The sequence below is a fragment of the Syngnathus acus genome, chromosome 5 (assembly GCF_901709675.1).
Source record: "Syngnathus acus chromosome 5, fSynAcu1.2, whole genome shotgun sequence".
Lineage (NCBI taxonomy): Eukaryota > Metazoa > Chordata > Actinopteri > Syngnathiformes > Syngnathidae > Syngnathus > Syngnathus acus.
In genome coordinates, this window is record NC_051091.1 from 10,213,820 (window position 1) to 10,238,595 (window position 24,776).

Genomic DNA, 24,776 nt, shown 5'->3' on the forward strand with positions numbered 1-24,776 from the left:
ACGTCCTCCTATTTGGAGTCTAAAAATTCCGACTTTCCTTGAATTCTTGAATGAAACATTAAATCGTTCCGTGTCGTCACTTCCGCTCATGCTGACACCAACTTGCATCATTTCTTGTCTTGTCAACTCGGGTTGGACAGCATGTGAGTAAACCATTCAGAGTGATACAGCGTCAAATAAATGATCGTGCACTCCGCGTTTGCGCCATATTCTACCCCGTTGTGTAGATCTTGAACGCCTTCCTCTCAGCAACGCCGCAACGCTTTTTGTCTCGTGCTAATATACTTACCCATTGACCGGCTAACTTAGCACGCTTGCTAACTTGAAAGAGGCGTCATTATTTGGGAGAAGTGAACTTGAAAATAGCTTTTCTGTGCGCATTTTTCTGGTCATTTATTTAAAATGACTGATCAATTTTATATGTGAGTTTTTATTTACTAACATTGGATAATATGGTTTTGTTGAAAAATTGTGGACAGCTCAATTGGAAGCACTCCAAAAATACATAAATAAATTTAAATGAAATGCATATGATGACTAATAACATGTGACCTCAATAAACATTAATGCTGTCGCTCATTTATTTATTAAAATTGTCATGTCAACTAGTGGGGGAAATGTTCCAATAAGACTTTACATTTTTTTTAATTTGCTTTTATTTTGGTTTGATTTAATTTGTAAGTTCTTGTATTCGATGATCAATCAAATGTAATTCTATATTAGATACGTGATTGCATTTAGACTGACACATTTGTTAAGAGTACTACATGAATACATTTTAATTGTGTGATGCAATGTCTTGTATTGATAGACAGACGCCATCATGGTGGAACCGGTGCCCGAGTCCATCAACTTCCCTTCACAAGAAGAGAAGATCCTGCAGCTGTGGAAAGACAAGGACTGTTTTTACGAGTGCCTCAAACAATCCAAGAACAGGCCCAGGTGAGCGAATGGATGCATCTCAGCCACTGTTAAAGCTGTAGCACTTCTTGTCAAACTAGTTGTTGATGACTGTCTTAACCCATTCACTGCCATCCCAATTAAATTGGCTCTTTGACCTCTATTGCCATCCATGGCAGTAAATGAGTTAAGAGTTGAACCATTAGTCTGGTGCCAAAATATCAAAATCAAAGGCAGCATCATTGTCAGAAAAACGGCGGTTCCCTAGCATGACCTGAATATCATAGCACTTAAGCATCTGTTCTTAAAGCGCTGATCAAAAGTTGAACATTTTATCAATCACTTTGGTCAGCTTAATTGTAATCACACAATTTCCCCCACCAGGTACACCTTCTATGACGGCCCACCCTTTGCCACAGGTCTGCCCCACTACGGTCACATCCTAGCGGGCACCATCAAAGACATTGTCACCCGCTTTGCCCACCAGAGCGGCTTCCATGTGGACCGGCGCTTCGGCTGGGATTGCCACGGCCTGCCTGTGGTAAATGATACTGCGTATTGTTTTTCACTCCTTTCCTGCTAGATCTGTCTTACCAGCGGTGTGTTTTGTAGGAATATGAGATCGACAAGACCTTGGGCATCACGGGCCCTGAAGACGTAGCCAAGATGGGCATTGCCGAGTACAACAAACAGTGTCGAAATATCGTCATGAGATATTCTAACGAGTGGGAGGTGAGGAGTAAGAGTGTTTTGGGGTATTCGGGGAACTGCCAAATGTGTAACTTGGGAATGTTGGTCGTTGCCAGGTCTCGGTCAATCGAATGGGCAGATGGATTGATTTCAAAAACGACTACAAAACTCTCTACCCGTGGTTCATGGAGACTGTCTGGTATGTTTTGTCACAAATGTACACTATTGTGATCCTAACCCAAATATAGAGTATAACATTAAAATACAATAGAACACATTGTCCTATTTAGCTCCGCTTCAATTCCAAGTATATGGTTGGTTCTATGTTCACTTTTATTGCACGACTTTGTTCTTTCAGGTGGGTGTTCAAGCAGCTTTATGACAAGGGTCTGGTGTATCGTGGTGTCAAGGTCATGCCTTTTTCCACTGCGTGCAACACACCGCTCTCCAATTTTGAATCGCACCAGAACTACAAGGTCCGCACAACCTTCATATCTGAGACAGTCCATGAGGTTACAACAGACAGAAAAAAAAAAAAGTCAACTTTTTGTTTTATTTCAGGATGTTCAAGATCCATCGGTCATCGTCAATTTTCCGCTGCTAGACGACGAAAATGTGTCTCTTATCGCGTGGACCACCACCCCGTGGACGCTGCCTAGCAACCTGGCCCTGTGTGTTAACCCTGAAATTTCTTACGTCAAGGTCCAAGGTAAGCGTCTCTCCACAAAATGCTGCCTGTCATAGTCAGTGAGATACAGCAGGGGGCGCTGTTGCAGTGCAAAGCAAACAATTCAGTAACTGCACTGCCTGTGCTGCATGGGAGACCGCCTTGGAATACCAATGATTTTTTTTCTCCTTTGCATCAATTCTCATCCTCCTCATTCCATCTTCATCCAACATTTTCTTCCTGTTTAGCTTCACCCTCCACCTGTTTTTGACCTGACGTCGCTCTTTGCCTTGTCTCTCGGGCTTCTGTCATCCTCTGCGGGTCCGCGCCTCGCAGTCATCTGTCACACCAATGACGCGTCGGGACGTCTTCTTTTCCCCCTATGCCGCTCCAATCTCTCCTCCAAAAATCTTTTTAATTTCAAATTTTGCTCTTTTGGGAGCGTTCCGCTGCCGGATGAGCAGTCTCACAGCACGGCCATGGAGTCCTTACCTGACCTTGAGTTTTTATGGCGTTGGCCTCATTGTTATCAAGCAGGATTCGAGATCCTAGTTAGAGCCCCTCCACCTCCGAGTTAGCAGTAATGCGGAGAAGAGCATAACATGGTTGCTGTTTATCAAACATGAAACACGGATCAATGAACATAAATCACTCCCGTCAGGGCCATTTGTTCCAGCGTTCAAAAATTAAGCAGAGCATGAGGAGAATCATCAGTCACGTGTCGCAAACGTAGACAGCTTAGAAGACATTAATGAGGAGGAATGGACACTAAGCGCTCTATGTCACACTATTTCCCGGATGACCAAGTACTCTTCGCCTCAGATCTCCCGTCATTGCTTGACTTCCAAGCTCAAAACAAATTCCCACATGTAAAGTGAAATAAGTAATACGATCGTCCACATTTGCCGCTTGTCCTGAGGTTGCCTATAGTTGTTTCTTTTTTTCAGATATCACCACCACCAAAACGTACATCATGATGGAGTCCCGGTTGGGTGCGCTGTTTAAGTTGGAGAACGAATACACGATCCTGGACAAGTGAGTGCTGCTCACTTTTCAAAAATGCGAGAGAGAGAGAGAGAGTGAATCATGCGTCCTTTTTAGATGTAGGTAATGAAACACATTGGGAAATGAGAATTTTGGGTGTCGGTACAAACTCTATTTCCATATACATGTCACACGTGAATACAAGTTTCAGAACTAGCCAAACTATGGGGGGAAAAAAACAACTTACGGTCTGAAAAATACTCAAATGGTTTTTACAGTTGCAGTGGAACAAAACATATAAAAATAACCTTGGCTAAATATACTGCATTGTATATTTAGTACAATGTACAACAGTTGTGGCTGTTGTTAAATAAAGTAAATTCAACAACGTGTCGAAGTCTCAGGTGAGTTATTGGTAAAGTACTTGGCATAATGAGGACAAACGTTAAAAGATGGATAATGGATGGCTGTCTTGGATGTGTTTCTCCAACTTCTCCAAAATTGTTTTCTGAAAACTTGAGTTTCGGCTCTACCTGACGTGTCTTTGAAATCCTTTCCTTTCCAGATTCCCTGGCAAAATGTTAAGTGGAAAAAAGTACAAACCTCTTTTCAATTACTTTGCCAAGGTTAGTAAACTCTGTGGCACTCTCCTACTTTTATATATTGGCTACAAAATGAAAATCTTTGAATCTTTTTTTCTTTACTAGCCCGACCACATATTGCCATTTATATTTATGTACTTTAAATTTCTGCACCATTTGATCTCAGTGCGGCGAGAAAGGAGCTTTCCAGGTGGTGACGGATAACTATGTCAAGGAGGAAGAGGGCACCGGAGTGGTCCATCAAGCACCTTATTTTGGAGCTGTAAGTGCAGATGGGAATCTTTTGCATTATTTTCATCTTGCTAAGTTAGTTGTGTACCATAGTGATTGTGTGTATATAGTATATATACTGTATATAACTTAATATACAATTTAATTTAACCTTTCAGAATCCAAATTTGAGGATGACCTGGGTCATTGCTAATGGAGTTAGATAACCTTGTTAAGAGGACTTAGAATGCCCTAAGGCTTGTAGGTAACCTTCGGGTTGTCTTGAGTCCACCGCCACACTCGTTCATCTTTCAGGCCTTGAACGTAAAATGCTCTAAAGGTTCTTCAATGCACATATTTTAGAGATGGCAGATCAATGCATTTATTTCCACCTAGAAGACGGATTTCCATTTTTTTTTTCTACTCTAATGTCCTGGCGCCGAGATGCCAAACAGCCCCCTTAGCCATCCGTCTTGGGCCACTTGACAGGCTGTTTGAATACAGAATACATTTACAGTTGGAGTGCAATCAGCTACTTGGTGTTGAGCTGTAGCAGCAGCAGTTGTGCTTTGTTTAGTAGCTTTGCAAACACAACCATTTAGTATGGAATCATAAGGTGCCATTATGCTTGTGAAACAGCTTGTCAAAGTGGTTGGCTAATTATTTGAATTTAATCTATTTAACGGCAATGTTTTGTGATAGGAAATGATATCATTAAGGTAATATAAGACAATCTTTTATTTATTACAAAACAGTCTTGTGCTACACTGCTTTGTTATACTGACTAATAATGTAAAAGAGATTAATCAGCGTAATCACGTGTGTCTAATTTGCCATGTAGGATGATTACAGGGTATGCACTGAATACAAGATCATCCAAAGGGACCAGGCTCCGATCTGCCCCGTGGACGCCTCCGGCTGCTTCACATCAGAGGTCACCGATTTTGCGGGACAGTACGTCAAAGTGAGTGACACGTTAGCCCCATTTATATCGAGATTAGCTTGGTGGTCTTATATCATTCATTGATAGGTTATTTTTTTTTGAGTTACCGGATAATGTGAAGACACTGAACAACTAAAATACTAAAGTTATAGTGTCAGCTATTTCACCACTTTTATGGGAAAAAGCACTAAATACACATTTGACATGCCTATCAGGTAGACAATTATGGAAATGGTGTCCTAGGCAGCCCGAGTAAGTTGCGTCATTTACCCTGCCTACTCCATGGCCCCATTTTCTCAGCAAATTCCCTTGTTTCCAGGCTCGTTCTCGATCCTTACTGCCGTCATATTTGACACCGCTTCTTAAAATAGCCTCCTTCCATTCCATCGCCACTCCTCGACTCCTGCCACCACCCCATTTGTCATCTTTGGCAGCTGTAATGTCTTCTTCGTCCTACCTGAGAGCGCATGTCCTTTTTCCTGCATGTTTAGCTTCATGATGTTGCCACTTCCTTTAGCTATCTCATTTTGGCAGTCAATGTTTCTCTCAATTCAAGTTTGGGTTCTCGATAAAACCACTTGGGCCGTATGAAGTTGTTGTTTGTATTTAATAACTTCAGCTACTCCAAAACTTTGTTTGGATTTAATATTTGGACCTGGATTTTAAAAGTACTTTGACCAATGAACTCCATTAGTCTACTCAGTAGTAGCTGGCAGAATTCCTCTCACTTATCATATCGCAAGCTGGTGTGTTCACATTTTAATGAGTTAGCGGTCAACTTGGTAGTAAAAAAAGGTTAATATAGGCCAAGAGTTTTTTTTTTTTTTTATGACGATGAAAATATGAGATTTCTTTTTTATGACAAAGGAGTTTTGCAAAGTGTACCTTGCTAGAAAAAGTGATGCAGGGTCAAGCACATTTCTTTCTTTATGGTCAATTTTGTAAAAACTTGATTTCCTTTGACCTTTATTTTTGTTTAACTGATTGATATGAATAAAATCTAGATTAAAAAATATTAATTGGAATAAATCTTGGTTTAGGCTCTTTTAGTCACTGTTGCTGTACATGCTTGTGTGTGTTTAAAACCCATGTTCATCACATTTTCAACATTGCATTTATTTCTAAATATACGTATACTAATTTGATTACTGTAGGATGCTGACAAGAATATCATCAAGTGGCTGAAGGAGAAGGGTCGCCTCGTCAACTCCAGCTCTTTCAAGCATAGCTACCCGTTCTGCTGGAGGTGAGACATGCACAGCTCGCATCGTGTAACAGTAGCTTCTTATGACTATTGATATTAGGAATTACAGATCACGTTAAATACTTGTCTTATTCAGCAGCGGCAAACCGTGAGAGCCCCTGTGAAGTTGCAGTACAGTTCCTCAGTCAGCGAGGTCCAAATGTGCCATAGGGTCAATAATGGTTTGTGGTTTCCGAGTGGAATCAATTCAAAGTCAGTGTGCAAGCACAGTCATAACCTTTCAAGGTCCCACATTAGCAGAACTTCAATTCATTAACTTCTCTCCGAGCAGCGGTCGGGTTAATTAAGCTCGTTATATTCAGCGATGTCAAGCCACTAGTAGATGCAGGCTCGCGGAGATGAAAGTTTATTCGCTACCCCCCCTTCATCATCTATCTGAGTTGTGGAATGTAATCAACTGTTCGGCTTAAATGGTAGAAATGAATGCATGAAAATATATTCTACCGACACTTACTAGGTTTTCTGCCGTTGCTCGCGTGTGTATAACAATTTCATATACCTGCAGGTCGGATACACCCCTGATCTACAAAGCTGTGCCCAGTTGGTTTGTCCGTGTGGAGCACATGGTGCAGAAGCTGCTGGACAACAATGGACAGTGTTACTGGTAAGCACTCAGCCAGGCCAGGCCAGTTTGCCACGCTCTGGCACACTGAATGTGGACGATATCTCAAAGCCACTAACTTTTCATCCAATAACTCCTACTACTGTAAGTAATACACAAAATCCACTGCAAGATCCCATATTTGCACAATCTGTGTCATGCAATTATTGCGATGGCTTTACTGAAGAATGTTCCTCAGTAAAGTTGTGGGAAGGCGGTTTATAATGAAGAGCTGGCAAAATAAAGATCCCATCGAATACTTAGGAATAATAAAATATGATATAAATGACATACAAATTGTGCATGTTGCTAATCACAATAGCGGAATGTGAAGTAAACGTCTGCATGAAAGGCTCTCCAACCAAGCGGTATTACCCCAGGTGCTCCCTGTGCTCTTTCCTGAGCGGCTGGTAATGGGACTGTCAAACTGAGATGAATGACTAGCCACCAGGAAGGTGAACACACATACATATACACACACACACTTAAAAGAAAGGGAGAGACTGACGTGCACGACTGTAAAGGATGAATTCATTTCCTGTGGCGTAATTGTGGTACACTTAATTTCACAGCAACCGACTATCTCTACGTGCATTTTAGATGAATTGACAGCAGTGGTGCACTTTTAATATGCTTTGAAAACTAGCAAATCTTTAGTAATAGATATTTTGGGAAGGTTTTGTGTCAGAAACTTATGAATACCAAATGATCTAGTTTTAAAAAAATATATATATTTATTAATTATTTCTTTAAATATCTGCAACACTATGCAAAGAAGTATATTGTAGACCGGATGGGAGATTTTTTGTTTACGCAGAGAGATAAAGGAAAATAATAGCTAAGTTTGTATATAGTATTGTAGTCAGTATGTGTCGTTGATATATGGATTACATTTTATGAGGTATGAAACAACTGTAGCTCAGTGGTGTGTTTGGAAAGGTGTCAAATATGTATTTCCTTCAACCATGTACAGTATGTTGATAATACAATTTCCATAATGCTCGATTTAGCTGACACGCTTTAGGCCTTCAAACATGCGCTCTTATGCAACTTTCTAATTAAAACTTTCCTCCAGCGAGCGTTAAATAATTGAAGGGATGCGTTTTGATTAGACGCACCACTTCTGCTCCCGTGAAGATTTTTAATTCCACCCAGATTGTCTGTCAGGGAGCCTTGCCGGCTCATCAGCATCCCCGTAAAAAGGAAAATCCTCCTCTGGTTCGGTGTGCTTTCACATCACGTTCGTGTTCGTTGATCAGAGGTTTAAAAAAAAAAAAAAGAAGCCCTTCAGAAAGCAAAGTGCTTGTTATCATATCCCCACAGTCATTTGTTCGGCTTGTCTCGCTTTCTCGCATTGGCGCAGCGGGCAAGCGAGGGCTAAGTATCTATTAGGCCATTTTTTTTTTTTTGACTAAATCAGCGACCAACCTAACGAGTACTCGAGGAGCGCTCACCTCTTCAGTGGAACCTTGACGACACTTCACCGACCATGACTGGACATAATGACTAATAGATGAGGCAGTATGTCCTATTTCATCCACCTTCCTCTAGTCCTTCATCAGTTTAAAAAAAAAAAAATCACTGTGGGTCTCCACTCTACTGCCATCCTGCCTAACTAATACATAACAATTCTAATTAGATTTTTTTAATATATGAATTATAACTGATAGTCAAACCTCCAAATTCCCTGCTGGACGTTGTCTTGTGGTTTTACTAATTATTGGAGAAATCTGCATTTGAATTGCTCATACTCATCTCTGCTATTATAACCCTTGAGTCCCCTGTCTGCTCAGAGCTTCTGAGTCCTCCAAGACTGCACACTTAACATCCTACATGTAGCAAGAGAAAAAGGAGGAGAGGAGTACAGGGGCTTGGTGAGCAGCAGTGGCAAGAAAAAAAAAAATCATTAAATTGATGTATTAGGGGCCTAAATAGAAATGCCTGCTACAAATGGGAATTGATGAACTCATTGCTTGGTGGGTGGATGCGGAAGATGATATATCCGACCTCCTCCCCCTCCTGCCATAACAGCCAGAACCATCTCAGTTTGCACTGCTGAGCAAGAGAGAAAACACTCAGTAAGAAAAAGACAAGAAGTAACCTATCAGGGGGAAGTATGCAAATAAGATCCAGCTAGTTTTTTTTGGCTTGGCACTATATTCGTACATTTATGGTGCATAGGCTACAAAAAAGTGAGACCGCGTGAGATTATTGTATGACTAAAAATATCCTTTTCACTCAACAAAAATATGAACTGAAATAAAAAGTCATTTCTACCCTTAAATAGCTTAAAATAGCCTTTTGTGCTTATCTTCAATCCACGGCACTCTGTTGCTTTTGGGGTCGTGGCATTTGTATAAAAAAAGTGAATCAATGACAGCACTCATCAAATCTTCCATCTCTTTTAGGATTCCTGATTTTGTGCGTGAGAAGCGCTTTGGCAACTGGCTGAGGGATGCGCGCGACTGGGCCATTTCAAGAAACCGTTACTGGGGCACGCCGATCCCCATGTGGGTCAGCGATGACTACGAGGAGGTCAGGAGAACACAACATATGCAATGAAATGACTCGCCATGAGCGTGACAAGGCACTATGGAAATTCTATAACTCATTTTCATCAATTAATTACGTTTCATCAATTAATTCCGTTCAGAAAATGGATGGATATGCATTAGGGTAGTTACCGTATTGGGTGACCATCGTTTCCATTATGTGCAGTGTGACTACATATTACAGCCCCCCCTCCCCGGAGCCATTAGAGCCCCTCCATAAACTAAACTCATACATAATTTATTTATATAAACAAGAAACCTAATGGGTTCTGGTTTCTCATCATACCGGTAAGGGGAGCATCCAAGGAATACAATGGAAATAGCGATGGAATAGAAAGCAGAGAAGATAATGGAAGGTGGAGGAAAGAATAAATGACACTATACAGAAAATGGATACAAGTGAAACGCAACCTCCTAGTTAAACTGCTTGTTGTAATTTCATTATTATCTCATACGAAATCATATAAAGGAAATTCATGTGTCCCAGGTTTCAGCAGGCTGCTTCATAAAACCACATAAAGGATAAACAGAAATTTCCCATGAATAAAATAAAAGAGAGGCCTGAAGATTTTTAGCGTCGCTTTTTTCCCCCCAATAATGCGATGAAAAAATAAGTAATGTACCACTGATTTCTTTCTGAGGAATAATCACGTTGGACTTTACGCATTAATGTTTGAACTTGCACATTTTATTTGACTTTTAAGAACATTTTATATTCAACTCCAAATGGTACCACCTTTGGGGTTTTCCACTTTCCATTCTATATTCAGAATGTTTCAGTTTCTCTTTCATAAGATTCCATTCAAACTAGGAACTGTCTGTCACTGATCACAGTCAAATCCAACTGACGCGGCGAAGTCAAGTGAACTTAATAAAGCTGTCACGATTGTTTTTTTTTTGTAGCTTAAATGAAGTGCTGGTCCCTGTCTGAAAAGAGAGAGGGCTGATGACCCGCTTGCTGGAAATAGCGCGGTCACTCCCTGGTGCCTGTCTTAACTCTTCCCATACTAGCACCAGCATACTCGCACACACAAAAACGGTTTCTTTGTGGTTGCCAGTCTGATTTCCATCCCCGAATAGCTCTTCTTTTAGTTTTGTCGCTTCCAGGTCCAGTGTGAATATTGTCAGTCTTCTGTTGCCTTCTTTGTGCCAGATGGGGGTTAGCAAAGGTAGTTTATGTGGGGCATGTTAGCTACCTTGTGCTGTCAAAACTAGAGCAGAGCCCATAGGCCGACTCTCGGCGGAGAGCACTTTACAAAGTTGCGCTGAAGGTGTTTTAACTTAACACAGAGCAACTTTTACATTGAGTTTACCTCTGCGTAGCGTGTTTTAACTCGAGGCTGATCAAATTCTAAATCCACTGCACATATCTGTGCTCACTAACCTATGTCACCATACCACTGCTCTTCCAATATTAATAATGTTCTTCACTGTGTCATTCAAATGTAAGCTTGGGCGGCGCTTTACTCAAATGGGAGCGTGTGTGTTGATCAGGTGGTGTGTGTCGGCTCCATTGCCGAACTGGAGGAACTCACTGGCGCCAAAGTAACTGACCTGCATCGGGAGAGGTGAGTGGTCAAGCAGAAAGCCCAATCCAAACTATTCTGTCTTCGAATCGCCTAAAAAAAAAAAGTGAGCTTGGTTGTAATTTCACGCCCTTTGCACTCTCTCCCTCCTCAGCATCGACCATCTAACCATCCCATCGCGCTGCGGCAAAGGTGTCCTGCGGAGGATCACTGAAGTGTTCGACTGCTGGTTTGAGAGTGGCAGCATGCCCTACGCCCAGGTCCACTACCCCTTTGAAAACAGGAAGGAATTTGAAGACACGTTCCCGGCGGACTTCATTGCCGAGGGCATTGACCAGACCAGGGGGTGGTAAGTGGAAGAAGGAAGGGAAGTGACACAACGTCGCAATTAAAATGTGACCGAGAAAAAACATTTGATACTTTATCAGGAGCTCTCTGCCCACCCATCAAGTGTGAAATTACATCACCGATTGTTTTTTCGAGAATGTTTTTCCATTGAAAGCTTCTTTTTTTGTGCCCCTCTTTAGGTTCTACACTTTGCTGGTGCTCTCCACAGCGCTGTTTGGCAAACCGCCCTTCAAGAACGTCATCGTGAATGGCTTGGTACTTGCTAGGTGAGTCTTCTGTCTTGTAAGTGATGTCCTCCTATCTCCACCATTTTCTTGGCAACATTGTCATACATCTCCCATCCTTCACCTGTCTGTTCACCTGCTGCTTAAGATCGTAGTGGTGTGTGTGCTGTGACATTTAGTTGCTCAGAGGTGCTCGTCAGTTGGGCCCATCCTCGGCTTCTTCTTCCTCTTCCTCCTCCTCAGCCTTGGGCTCTAAACAGACCAACGTGCTCACAGGCCTGCTGACCTGGAAGGCCGCTGCTAATTTGAATACCAAGTGCTCTGTTACTTGGATGTTTTTTTTTATTTTTTTATGCATGCGTGCTTTGTGTATGTGTGTGCACATTAATTCCTTTGCCTGTGTCGCCCCCCCCCCCCCGCAGCGATGGACAGAAGATGAGCAAGCGCAAGAAGAACTACCCGGATCCGGGCCTCATAGTGCAGGGCTATGGCGCCGATGCCCTCAGGTCAGATCTTGCGCTTGAATATGAGCAAGTGTGATTATGTGTTTCTGAAGCATGGCGGTGGGAGAGAGAGTCTATATATGAGTGTGCGCTAACCTACCTTATGTCATTAGCTGGCATGGTTTGGTAAGAATCATGAGCTAGTCCGAACCGCCACAGTCCTACATGCTGTACACGCACACACTCACGCAAACGGTACACTCACACGCACGTTTCTCTTTTGCCCTGAGCTGTCGAAGCACCGTGGCATATGGCCTAATGAATAAAGCACCACACAGTTGCACCATATGTTCACATACACAGGAAGAAGAGTGAGTTGCATCGAGAAATATGACTGTTCGTTTCTCTCTCAAATGCAATAAAATAGAGAAGACCTGTATTAGTCCCGCATTGGGATCATTCCAGTTTTATAGAAGCTATGCGGACAATTGCAGCACTCAGGAAGATATCATTTACAACATCAGGGAAGGAGGCGATGTAGCATCAGTACATGATTAATTGATGCTAGGATATTGTAGATGTGAACTGCAAAAAAAAGTACGTCGATATTGTAATGTTTTCACAATTTTGGACTGAATGCCATTTTTATGAGCATATCCAAGAGTGGTGGCACAGCTCTTAATCAACGTGTTGATTTGAAGAAGCTGATTGAATAAAATTGCTCATTTTCAGTCAAGCGCAATACAAAGTGTCTCAACTCTTGGTCGCTGAGATTTTTTTTACTATCTGTCTCTCACTGCAGACTGTACCTCATCAACTCCCCTGTGGTGAGAGCAGAAAACCTGCGTTTCAAAGAGGAGGGCGTTCGCGATGTGCTGAAGGATGTCTTCTTGCCGTGGTACAATGCGTATCGCTTCCTGGTGCAAAATGTGCAAAGGTTACAAAAGGTACGGGCGCTTAATGAACATCACAAAATGTCACTTCTGTCCAAACGCTCCCACAAGTCGTCCTTTCTGCTCCCACGTTTAAAAAAAAAAAAAAAAAAAAGAAAAAAAAGAAAACAGACACACTTGATGGCGTAACAATCTCAGACTAATTGATTCATTGCTCATTGGTACCAAATGGTAATTACCTTTGATTAATAGAATGAAATAATGTTGTAAAAAGGTGCAGTAATTAGTCCCTGGAGTGTTGTTTATCTACATGTGGGTGTGTATTTAATTTTGTAGTTTTAAAAACGCCGCCCGCTGAGGGAAAAAAACCGCATTAGTATTCAGCATAACACTTTATCGTGAAGATCCAATTAGATATTGGCCCATAAGCAATTCTTTTTACACGCATAATAATGAAATCACACTATGATCTTTGTGACCCCGTGAGTGATAGTTTCCGTTGTTGTGATGAAGTGCGTACCGATGCTTGTTTGAATTATTGCGCCCAGGAGGACGGCCTTGAGTTTCTGTATAACGAGAACACCGCAAAGCAGAGTGACAACATCATGGACAAATGGATTCAGTCTTTTACGCAGTCCCTCATCCAGTTTTTTAAGACTGAAATGGACGGTGAGTAGACACTTGTGTGTCAAGTAGCTTTTGCATCTGACAACTTATGAGTGTGAAAGTGCTTACAAGCTGTTGTCTGTCACGCAGCGTACCGCCTGTACACCGTGGTGCCTCGTCTGGTCAAGTTTGTTGACATGCTCACCAATTGGTATGTTCGGACTAACAGACGCCGTCTAAAGGTGAGTTGAGCTGACTGACTTTTTTACGTTGTTATGAATATTTTAGTTGCTCAATTGTGTTTGGAATTCCACCCATATGTACTTTAAGATGGGATGGACAGAGAGAACTAAGTGACCAAAGACAATGGCAACTATTCGACGATGAACGCTTGGGGATATTGTCATTCATATAACTCGTTGCAATCGCATCATCACACTAGAAGAATACAGTGGGCGGCCCCCTGCTGCACATCAATCAGTAGCTGCATACATACAAGCTTGCTGCAATAAAAAAAAATAACTGCGAGCCGTGGTGTTCTTATTGCGGGGCTGAGCACCTACCGTATCTATATGATAATCCTACAAGGAAATAGAAAGGGAGAGTGCTGTGGCTATATCAGAGGCAACTGGTTCCATTGTGCATTGTCCATTTCTGCAACACATTCCCTACCCTTATCTGTTCCACTCACTTCACTGGGGACATAAAGTGGTGCCTTGAGAAGTTTAATTTATGTGATCACTCAAAACATCGCAAATTGTCTTTCCCCATTGCAATGAATGGAAATGCAATTAATCGTGCTTGGTGGCAAAGATAAAAAAAAGAATATTCTTAATCATCTATGTTGTATGCCACATAGAAATTATACAACAGACCACCATGTGTAATTTTCCGCCATTATCAGTGGACCTCTTTTTTGCGTGTGCATTAGTGGCATTGGACTATTGTGTGTTTGGGCACTTGTGCCCTATTCACTGCTCCATGGGTAGAGGCATTGTATTGACAATTTGACATGTGTTTGAACTTTGTAGGGTGAAAGTGGTACAGAGGACTGTCTGTGGGCGCTGGAAACCCTCTTCAGTGTGCTCTTCTCCATGTGCAGGCTGATGGTGAGTCATCGCAGCTTGTGTGAAAGCGTTAAGAGTAAGAGAAAAATGCCTTTTGTTGTGGGTTTGTGTGTGTGCGTGCATGACAGACTGATTGCACGAGTGTGAAAGTGGAGCTCATGTTTTTTTTTTTTTTTTGAAGGCTATGAATAAAAAAACACGTGAGCCAGCTAGCCTAACCTAGATCAATATACTAGATCATTTGTGCAGCTTTATGAATTCATTAGTATGCTCAAAGTGCAATGCTGGCACAACTCGGTTTGAACTTTTGCTCATGAAATCTCGGGAATAAAATGTGTTGGATGTGCTTATTTTCCTCCCTTCGCCCGAAAAAGAAATGTTTAAAGCTCCTTTTGACTTTTGGACTTCTGCAGTGGGAAATGTAAATGAACCACAGTTGCACAGCATCAAATCATCTTCCTCTTATTTTTGACTACAGTTGCTCTGCTTTTCCCCTCCTTTGCCCTCAGGCTCCCTTCACACCCTTCATCACCGAGATGATGTACCAAAACCTGCGTAACCTCGTCGACCTCGCCTCTCTGGAGGAGAAGGACACCGGCAGTATCCATTATCTTATGCTGCCCCAAGTCAGGTGGGAGGGGGGGGGGGCGATCCCTTCACATAAAAATTAGTTGAGTGCGTGATTCTTAATCAAACTTTAATAGGTAGTACGACGTTTCCCATAGAGCTCTCATCAACATAAAATACCAGTCAGATGCACCCCAGACCGACTTCTATTAGCACTGTTGTCTTAAATCGTCGATTAGAGGATTTGCTCTCAATTCTTTTCACAATTTAAAATAAATGCCAGGTGTCTGGAGACAAATGATATCTTCAGCTCCGCCTCCAGACTGCAAATGAGTGCTCGGTGCCTGATGTCACCACTTGTTAATTTAATTAATTTAATACAGTACTCATTAAACCTTGAGCCACAACATATTAATTAAACAGTTAATGATGTAGTTATTAATGAGATGTCACTAATGTTTATTAGGATTTGTTTTATTTTCTGACACTTTCTGACAACAATAAATACAGGTTGAATTGACCAAGGAGCATTATTGCTTATTCCTGAAAATAAAACCATTTAAAAAAAAAAAAAAAAAAAAAATAGTTAAGTGATTAATCGAATAAACCTTTTCCACTCTGTTTTTCACATTTTTTTTCAGTTCAAATAAGCAATTTAGATGAATTTTAGACAAAATTTAGACTATAAATTCACTCACTACATACAAACAGATTAGACTATTAGTCAGCTAACAGATGCCTTTTCAGATTGGTGTTCATAGCACTGCAAACATCTACTGTACACAATCTGGTTGGTCATAGTTTTTTAGCTATTTTTAATGCTTACTATTTGCTTTGCAGTTTTTTTGACAAATTCATCCGATGAAATGCACATATGAGAAACGTAGTTCGAAAAGCGAACAGATGAAGTGATAATCTGAGTCAAGTGGCCATTTATCGACTCAAGCAGCGAAGCGGCATCTTTCAAATTGCGAATGTGCTCAACTTCTCCGTGTTGCCTTTTTGCAGGGAAAATTTGATTGACAAGCGCATCGAGAACGCCGTCTCTCAGATGCAGTCGGTGATCGAGCTCGGGCGGGTCATCCGTGACAGAAAGACATTGCCGGTGAAGGTAAATCATCCATTTTGTCTCGTGCACGACCAAAACTCCGTGTACCGGTGTATGACTGCTGCTGGGCTGTGAACATTTGATTGACTGTCCTGTGCTTCAGTATCCACTGAAGGAAGTGGTCGTCATTCACCAAGATCCAGACGCTCTGAAAGACATTCAGTCGCTCCAGAAATACATCCTGGAAGTAAGTCAATCCATATATGTAAATGATAACTCTGCACCCAAAATATTGGGTACAGCTGTTGCATGCTTCTTTCGGATTCTTTGCTGCAGGGGAAACACGTGCAGGCAGGAGCGTTGGCTTTCTCACCTTTGAGCGCTTAAGCAGCCGAGAAGACATCTTCAATAAATGCAGTGTACTTTAGAATGGATGAGAATAAGCAGCACACTGCGCAGCGGTGCATGACCTCCTATCTTTTTCTCTCTCCACTGGCAACTGTATTAAACCAAATCCACATATAAAGAGCCTGCTCAAGCCATCACCGAGTTAAAAATAGCATATCAGCAAGTCATCTGCGTGAAATATCTGTCTCAGCCACTTTGCAGCACAATTGAGAGGAGCATGACCAATATTTGCCTTATCACATAAGAACGTCACGTATTTCCCTCTTTAGACGAAGGAGAATTGAACGTATAGAAATGACCGAGAAAGGCTGCCTGACTCACTGGGGACGTAAAGATGGGCGAGCTCAGCGACTGCTTGATTTCACGGTGCACTCCCTCTGTGACAGAATGACTCTCCAGCGTGAACTTCTTGATTTGTTTCTTAGACTGGCTGGCAGAGCGCTTAAGTTTAAAATTGCTGTGTTGCGTAATCCTTATTTAGACAGTCTATAGAATTCAGATTCTTAGGCCTGCCGCACACCGACTTTATAATAGTTTCTGTCATTAGCAAATCCTTTTAGAAACGATTATCCATTCGATTATTCCATTGAATACTTGGGTGACATATGTCCTGTGGCATCTCAGAACTCTGTTGCTAACCAAAACAGCAGCATAATCGGTCCCAGGGTAAGTATGAGTTCCTCATAATGTCTCTCTTCTCTCCCAGGAGCTCAATGTGCGCCAGCTGACCATCTCGACAGACAAAGACAAGTACGGCATCCGTCTGCGGGCTGAACCGGACCACATGGTGCTAGGCAAGAGGCTGAAAGGGGCGTTCAAAGCCATCACCGCTGCCATCAAAGACCTCAGCAGCGAACAGGTTGAGGCCTTCCAGAAGAAAGGTATGGCCATTAAGTTTACTTAAAGGTAAAATAGATATCGTGCTTCAACTGAAATGCCGCATCAATTTGCAGAATTGACATCATAGAGGAAGACTATCCTCTTTATAACAAACAAGTGTCTATATTAAAATGTGAAAGCCGTGTCCAAATCAACAAAGCGCGTTACTGATCTCATGTATCGCCAAGTAAACTCACCACAAAGCAGCACAAGGTATTTTGTCTCTCCAATTAGACGAGGAGGAAGGCGCAGAGAACCCTTAAGTCTCACGGGAAAGATGCTGCAGAGGTCATCCGGACTGTGGGAACTTAGCGTTGCCAATCACTTGGACGTTTGAAGTCCAGTCCGCTCGCAGAACGAAGCAAAGTGTGGCTCCGGTGACAGTTTATTGATCACAATGCATTTGAGTGAGAAAAAGCTCGCATTGCCTAACAAAACATCTCAGAAGAAGACTTATCATTTCCAGATCCATAATAGGTGAAAATCTGTGCTGAGACTGTTGCGTTCTCCCCCCTCCCACATGCTATGTAAACTTTTTAAATGTATTTTGATATTTAAATGTATTTGAAGACACACAATTTTGTAAGCATACAATTTGTAGAAAATACGGTTACACTTTGATGATGGCCGCGTGGTTTTATCCAAAGTCTGAAAAGGCATCACTTTGTACCTCGGCTCTGACTTTGATCCCGTCATTTTGATGGGGTACCTAGGAGGTGAATCGCGAGCAAAAGCTGGAAACCAAAGCGTAGAGATGAAGGATAAGATAAGACAAGAAGCGGAGTGACTTCCTCCCCGCCTCTCGCCTCGTGGTGTCTAGGAGTGAAGAAGGGGACGTGGTCACGGTTTTTCGAGAGAACATAGAGACGGTTAATTGGTGCCTCTGGCAAACTTCAAACACGAGGAAAGTTGATTGGCCACATTGTTTGACAGCTTGTGCGGATGCAGCCAGGATGCTTGTTCTTCTCAGGAATTTCTTCGTACAAGTGAATGCGAATCTATACTAAGGGTAGATGAGATCAGCATTCTGGGTGATCTGAAACTCTTGCTGGAATAGTTTTTGCACTAATAGAGCTACTTAGGTCAAATTAAAACAACCAAAAGGTTTGTTCAAAATATTTGGAGGATCATTTGGCTAATTCATTTCATTTTACTAATTCCGAAAATGCTGGCAAGTTTGTTACAAAAGTCCCAAAATGAATCTCATTTGTTTGGTGAAAGGGAGCACATCAACATCTTATTGAATGCGAATATCCCAAGCCCATAATGGGAAAAAAAGTATCTTCTGGTGACTGCTCTAATGACTGTCAATCAATTAGGCTTTGATTCACTTCACAGGCAATACGAATCCTGTCTGCTTACGCATTCTGTGAGTCAGCTTGACATATGCCGCATTTCAGGTTCCATAGTGGTGGACGGCCACGAGCTTCAGGAAGAGGATTTGAGGCTGATGTACACGTTCAATCAAAGCTCTGACTCAGCCGCACAGTATGAAGCCCACTCTGACGCACAGGTGAGCGAGCGCTTGGCATGTGGATGCTAACGCTTCTTATTTGACGCTCAGAAAAGTAATGACGCAATTTAGCATTTTACTAATTGCCTTTGCAATGGAGAAAATCGTCATGTTAGATTCTTTCTGTGAATGTTCTGAACTCCTCTTTTCCATGCTAGTGTTCAATTGAGCAAAGTCAATGAAGATTTGCCACGTGAGCTGGAAATGATGCCACGAATTCTTCCGATCAATTCGCCGTTAGCGCGCACAACCCGAGTGTACGTCGTCAAATCTAATTTGGATCTTCCGCTGTATTCCACTCCGCCTTAACAAGCCCAAACGAGACGACAGATGGCGAACATTTTGACATGTTACTGACACACTCGTCATGTCGCGCGTCTACTGTACACGCTTGAGAACAAACCATAGTGTCGCTGCGGCGACAGTCTTCTCCCTGAGTGGGCAGGAGATGCAGAAGAATCATCACCGAGCTAAGTGGAGACCAGCTCGTCTGGCTTTTTCCCACAGGCCATCACTCCTCATCGCTCCGTCGAGCGGACGCACCATGCACGGCTGCGCCACTCTACCGAGTCGGCTTTTTAATTCGGCGCCATTCTCGCTCCCTCGCATCGCCTCTCGGTCTCCCATCTGTCTGCCGCGCTCTCGGCCGTGTATTGTTTACATGCGCCAAGACTGTTCCTCAGTACAGTACATTACAGTCGCAGTGACTCGGAAGATAACGAGCTTGACCTGCTTTCAGGCGCACGGTCCATCTCGTGTATGTTTTTCCCCGTACTGTATAGGTTTGACGATATTCTGTGCTTATTATCCGAAAATATTTTGTTTTCAAATATGTGCCTTTGAATTGCTATCGAATCAGCTCATTTGGGAGTCTACATGCTTACATTTTAGACTGCAGCCAGAGAAAACATGCATGCAGTCTGCTTACTTATGGCTCATCTTTAAGAACGTGTCATCTTGTCTGTGCCGTAGGTGCTGGTACTGTTGGATGTCTCCCCGGACCAGTCCATGGTGGACGAGGGTGTGGCCAGGGAAGTCATCAACCGCGTTCAGAAATTACGCAAGAAGGTTGGTAGGGGCGGGGGTCTTATATATATTTTTTTACATTTCAACAGGCTACTGTATAATAATCTCGCTTCTGTGGCTGCATTTCCCCCCAAAGTCTGAATGCTGCAAATTAGTCAATTTTCTGGGTCACGGCGGCAAATGTTCAAACCTCATTATAAATGTTCCTAATAAACGACTTAAGAATATGAGTGCGGGGGTGAAATTTTGATTCTTATTATTTGTAATTAAACACCCAATTGGTTGAATAATGAAGTCACTTTCAGTTTCAGACCGCCAATTTCCATTCAGCATTAGCCATTTTTTTTGTTTGTTTCTAGCCTTGTGATGGCCCTCCTCCTTTGCCTTCTTTCTTCATATTTTTTAACACTCTCATGCTAATTTGCGAAATCTTTCCATAGCAGCGTCCCAGTCAGACATTTCTTCATCATAAAGCGGGATTAATGGCGGCTTAATTACGCTCTGGCCCCTTTCAGATTCGAGCGTTGGAGCTTTGAAGTGCGACCGGGGAGTAAAGACGGATTAGCCGGCAGCCTCTTGTTTTCGCGAGAAACAAACAAGTTTTTTCCAGTTGCGTACTGTCGTAGCGGCGGTACTGCTGGCTGGGTCCCGGCTAGGCCGCATTCCAACTCTTATTTCACCCTCCTCCCCATCCAAGATCAGTCAGGAATTTTCCACCCTGGGGATGAGAATTAATTTACCCAATGTTCACTCGTACTATGACTCTGTTTGTGGTCATGTGGGTGTTTTTGTTTGCGTGCTTGTGGTAGCAGTAGGTCAACTTATTCTTTATCAGGAGTTTTTATCTATCCACACGCACACACACACACCCGCGCCCACAATCAGAGCGGCATTCCCATCAGCAGAGGGTCGCCGCCTTGACTTGGCAGCGAGAGCCTATAAACCTTCTTCCATTGATTGAGCACTTCTCTGTATTTCGCTAGCTTTATTTTTCTGCCCTTGAGCTGTATGTTGCGATTGCATTGTGCACGCGTGTGTGTGTGTGGTAGTCACAAAATTGCATCGGTCCGCACAGTCACGATTAGGACGAAATCAATGTTTTCGAAGGTGGCGAGGTTAGCGGAGGCTCCAAGCGCTGAAATGCTGCACGAAATGATTTCAACCAGTCTTTTTTTGGGTGTGACTGTATTTGTTCTCACACTTTTTTTTCTTCTTCTACTGCTTTCTAATCTCACTTGCTTTCATGTCGCTGTGATGTTAATCCCATTCTCTTTACCTTTAGGTAACCGTTCCCTACAGATTTGATGTATTATTGGGAAATTATTTCACCCTCCATCATCTTTGCCGAATCAAAAACATCAAGCAAGTGAATGTCTTTGAGTTTGTGTTCATGGTCATGTCGGTGGTTTTTCTCAGGGTCATTTGGTACCGTCGGATGAGATCACGGTGTATTACCGCTGTCAGCCAGACGGGGAGTACTTGGGTTCAGTGATTCAAGCTCACACGGATTTCATCCTGGCGACGACGAAGGCGCCGCTACTGCCTTACCCGGTCCCCAAGGGTGTTGGCATCATTATCCAGGAGAAGACACAGGTACGAGTTTGTAAAGCATCAGTAGAATCTTCAAAGTTGAACATAATTTTTAATTCGTTATTAGAAATCCCCTACAAATGACTAATGATTAGTCACCAAAAGTCTCATTTCAGTAATGCAGTTCTATTTATTTTGGTACCAGTCAAGATTATGAAAATATCACTGAAATGTTCCTAATTTTTTCCTGTACAAATGGTAAAGATTTTTTGAGTGCCGAATGAGTTAGACTGGGTCCTTGAATTTTATTATACGGTTTGTATGGTCGCAACTTAACCTAAATTTGTATGCAAAATTCAGACACCTTGTAGTTTATTACTAACAGAAGGAAAGTCGCAATCACAGTAGATATTTGTATGGTAAACATTTCTTGAACGTAAAACTTAAAAGGTCCGTACACTTGCATGGTAAACATTTCTTGAACGTAAAACTTCAAAGTCTGTACACTTGATCCAGGGTTTATGATAGCGACAGCTTGTGCGTGATGAATGAATCATCCACTTGATATTCCCTGTGGGAAATCCATTTGGAAGTCAACTGTTTTAGCAGCTACATTAAAGTGCTAACGAATGTATTTGATTCCCCCTTCACTTATACTTTCTGTCCCTTATGTTTGGTACAGCTGAAGGGCTCCGACTTGGAGCTAACGATTGTAAAGGGATCGTCAGCGCCACAGGCCGCTATAAATGGCCCGGCGTGTGCTTACGTCAACCTCAAAGTGAAAGTCAACGGCAAAGAACAAGGTAGAACCAAAGATTAAAAAAAAATTAGAGAAACTACAACTTGTACAAATTGTTTAACTTTTTCTTTTCCAGACGGGGTGGTGCTGCTGGAGAATCCAAAAGGCGATAGCGAGTTGGATGTGGATAAGTTGAAAACGGTGTGCGGCAGCATCTTCGGGACCAACAACGCCAAGCTTAAATTCTTTAGCGACAGCAAAGGTGAGCACGGGGCCAAAACTCTTCCTCTGTGGACTCCTTCTGTCTAAAGGCGTGCTCGTCTCCACCGCAGAATTGCAGAGTAAAGCGGACCTGCGGGCTCTGAGTGGTAAAACCTTGTTGGTGACAACAGACGTGACTTCCCCCGGGACCGCCACCCCTGGCAGCGGCCTTGTGTGTCCTTACGTGAATTTGATGCTCTGTGATGCACGGCCCGCCGGTGAGAACACACACATCCAACAGATGTTTTTGTAACATTGAAAATAGCATATACTCTAAATTTTCAGTTTGTGCTTCATAGTTCCATGCACCCATAATGTGGCTCCTTCTATTGTGCATTCCTTGCCCACTAGGGGGCTGTATAACATATGAATGTGTGTTAAAAAAAAGACAGTCACAACTTCTCAGTAAACTGCAGTAATTAAATTAGTTGTTTTACACAGAGGATAAAGAATTCATGCCTTTGGGTTTTTTCTATTGTCTGCCTACATTAATATTATTTGTGTTCAAATTTTCGTTGCATAGTGGTAACCTTGATGTTAGTTTCATTAGCCCATCTGCCTTTTTGCATTCATACTCGCTGCCTCTATTTCGTGCTCATAACGTAACTATTTGCTTGGCCCACAAGACAAAAATTGTGAAACGAGCAACATTTTATATCTAGAAACACTCATAAGTTGAGTCGCTCATAAATTGAGATACCGTTGTATGAAATGGAGGTCGATCAGTGGGCCACACTGAGGCCACACTCATTTGTAGCGTAATTAGTCAAATGTGTGTGTACCTGTCTTCCTCCATACTCTCACTCCTGCAGAGTGCAAAACGGGACAAGTGGGCACCCTGCTGCTGGTCAACCCAGTGGGCCAGAACAGGCTTGACTACTCCGGCCTGATGTCGGAAGCCGCCAAAGTGTTCGGCCTCCGGGGCAGGCGGCTCAAACTCTACCTGGACCAGGATCTCAGCCAGGGTAATCACATTCGTCAGTTTTTTTTTTTTGTTTTTTTTTTTAAAAGCTGATTTTGTTTTCTTTTTATTTAACCTACACGATCAATGCTGTTTTTTTTGGGGGGTACTCTTTTCAAACCAAAAAAATGATGAGCTAAGCCAAGCTGATACCGTGCAGTGGAAAAGAGACCACAGATACAATGAAGTCTATTAAGTAAGTCACTAAATATCGTTTTGTCTCTTTTAGAGCTGCTGGTTGATTCTGCAGTAAAATCTCTGGACACCAAAACTCTGTTTGTGCGAGTTCTTCCCACCACGGCGGATTCGTAGAACCCTAAGGAAAAAAGGCAACTTTTAAGACTGGTCATCATTGTTACAGTACAGCTTCCAACAATCCTTTTTTTTTTTTTTTTTTTTTTTTTTAAACTCCTTACACGATCATGTGTGTTACTCAACTTGGGGTCATCCAACTTTTTAAGACCCAGAAGCACAACAAAATAAAAATAGCACAGACCTCTTATGGAAAACAGTTAATTATGCACTTGTAATTTTCTTTCCCATTCACTACTAAAAACTTGCAAGGTGTCCTTTTTCAAAACTCATTTAAGGTGTAAGGGTCCAGACTAGTCATTACGAGTGTGCCAATTAATTGGGCAAACCAATTTGCATTATTGTGGCCAAAAGCCATTTAGTAGTGAACAGATAAAACTTGCATTGCTTTGTGAGTCTTCATTTAGAAAGTTGAAATGAAATTTTCGGCCGGCTGAGCTTTCAGGTTGACATATGGAAAAATGCTGTCAAATGGAATAAATCAATGGTGATGGAAAATGAGCTTTTTTTTTTTCTTCCCTTTTAGTCTGCGCTTTCAGGCTTGTCAAGGGAAGTACGTCTAGTCCCACAGCGTCAACCTCATTTGCTCTTTAGTTTGTCTGCTCGACTCACACACTTCGTCCCATTTGTTTGCCTTACCTTCTTTAATTGCAAGGTCGGCCATTAAAGGCAACAAAGGGGATTAAAGATGCTTTCAGTGGCAGTAATGAGGTAGGACAATAAAAAAAATAAAACTTCCCACCCACGGCACCGATAACAACTTATATGCAATGCAACATTAAGCGCAGTGATTAAAACAGAGAGGTAACGTGTGACGTTAATACCTTAAGCAAGGATTAGTGGGAGAAAATATCAATATTCGTATTGTGATGTCAGCATCAAATACTGATGCTGTTTTCGCAGATGTTTTTCGGTCAAGTGGCAAAATGGTCACACACTCTGAATTTTGCTGCTTCATTCATTTTCCATAATATTAATCAATACCATGTTTAGATTATTGGAGTTGTAATTT

General features: G+C 42.2%; 1 protein-coding gene across 2 annotated transcripts; it reads left to right on the top strand.

Moving 5' to 3' along the window:
- Nucleotides 1–65: 65 nt before the first annotated feature.
- On the top strand, nucleotides 66–24,265 carry iars1 (isoleucyl-tRNA synthetase 1). Of its 2 annotated transcripts, none has more exons than XM_037251791.1 (34): nucleotides 66–143; nucleotides 812–942; nucleotides 1,285–1,441; nucleotides 1,513–1,632; nucleotides 1,707–1,789; nucleotides 1,949–2,066; nucleotides 2,152–2,299; nucleotides 3,205–3,292; nucleotides 3,807–3,867; nucleotides 4,010–4,105; nucleotides 4,895–5,017; nucleotides 6,151–6,242; nucleotides 6,766–6,864; nucleotides 9,270–9,396; nucleotides 10,908–10,981; nucleotides 11,094–11,288; nucleotides 11,467–11,553; nucleotides 11,934–12,017; nucleotides 12,757–12,901; nucleotides 13,396–13,516; nucleotides 13,604–13,695; nucleotides 14,485–14,562; nucleotides 15,030–15,151; nucleotides 16,096–16,198; nucleotides 16,299–16,382; nucleotides 17,250–17,424; nucleotides 18,823–18,935; nucleotides 19,908–20,003; nucleotides 21,378–21,554; nucleotides 22,174–22,294; nucleotides 22,367–22,492; nucleotides 22,563–22,709; nucleotides 23,304–23,456; nucleotides 23,682–24,265. In XM_037251791.1, the coding sequence occupies exons 2-34, from the start codon at nucleotides 824–826 to the stop codon at nucleotides 23,762–23,764; spliced, it is 3,807 nt and encodes a 1,268-aa protein (XP_037107686.1). In that variant the 5' UTR covers nucleotides 66–143; nucleotides 812–823; the 3' UTR covers nucleotides 23,765–24,265. The 2 variants fall into 2 exon arrangements, with proteins under 2 accessions (XP_037107686.1, XP_037107687.1); XM_037251792.1 differs by having other exon boundaries at nucleotides 100–143; nucleotides 816–942.
- The last annotated feature ends 511 nt before the right edge of the window (nucleotides 24,266–24,776 follow it).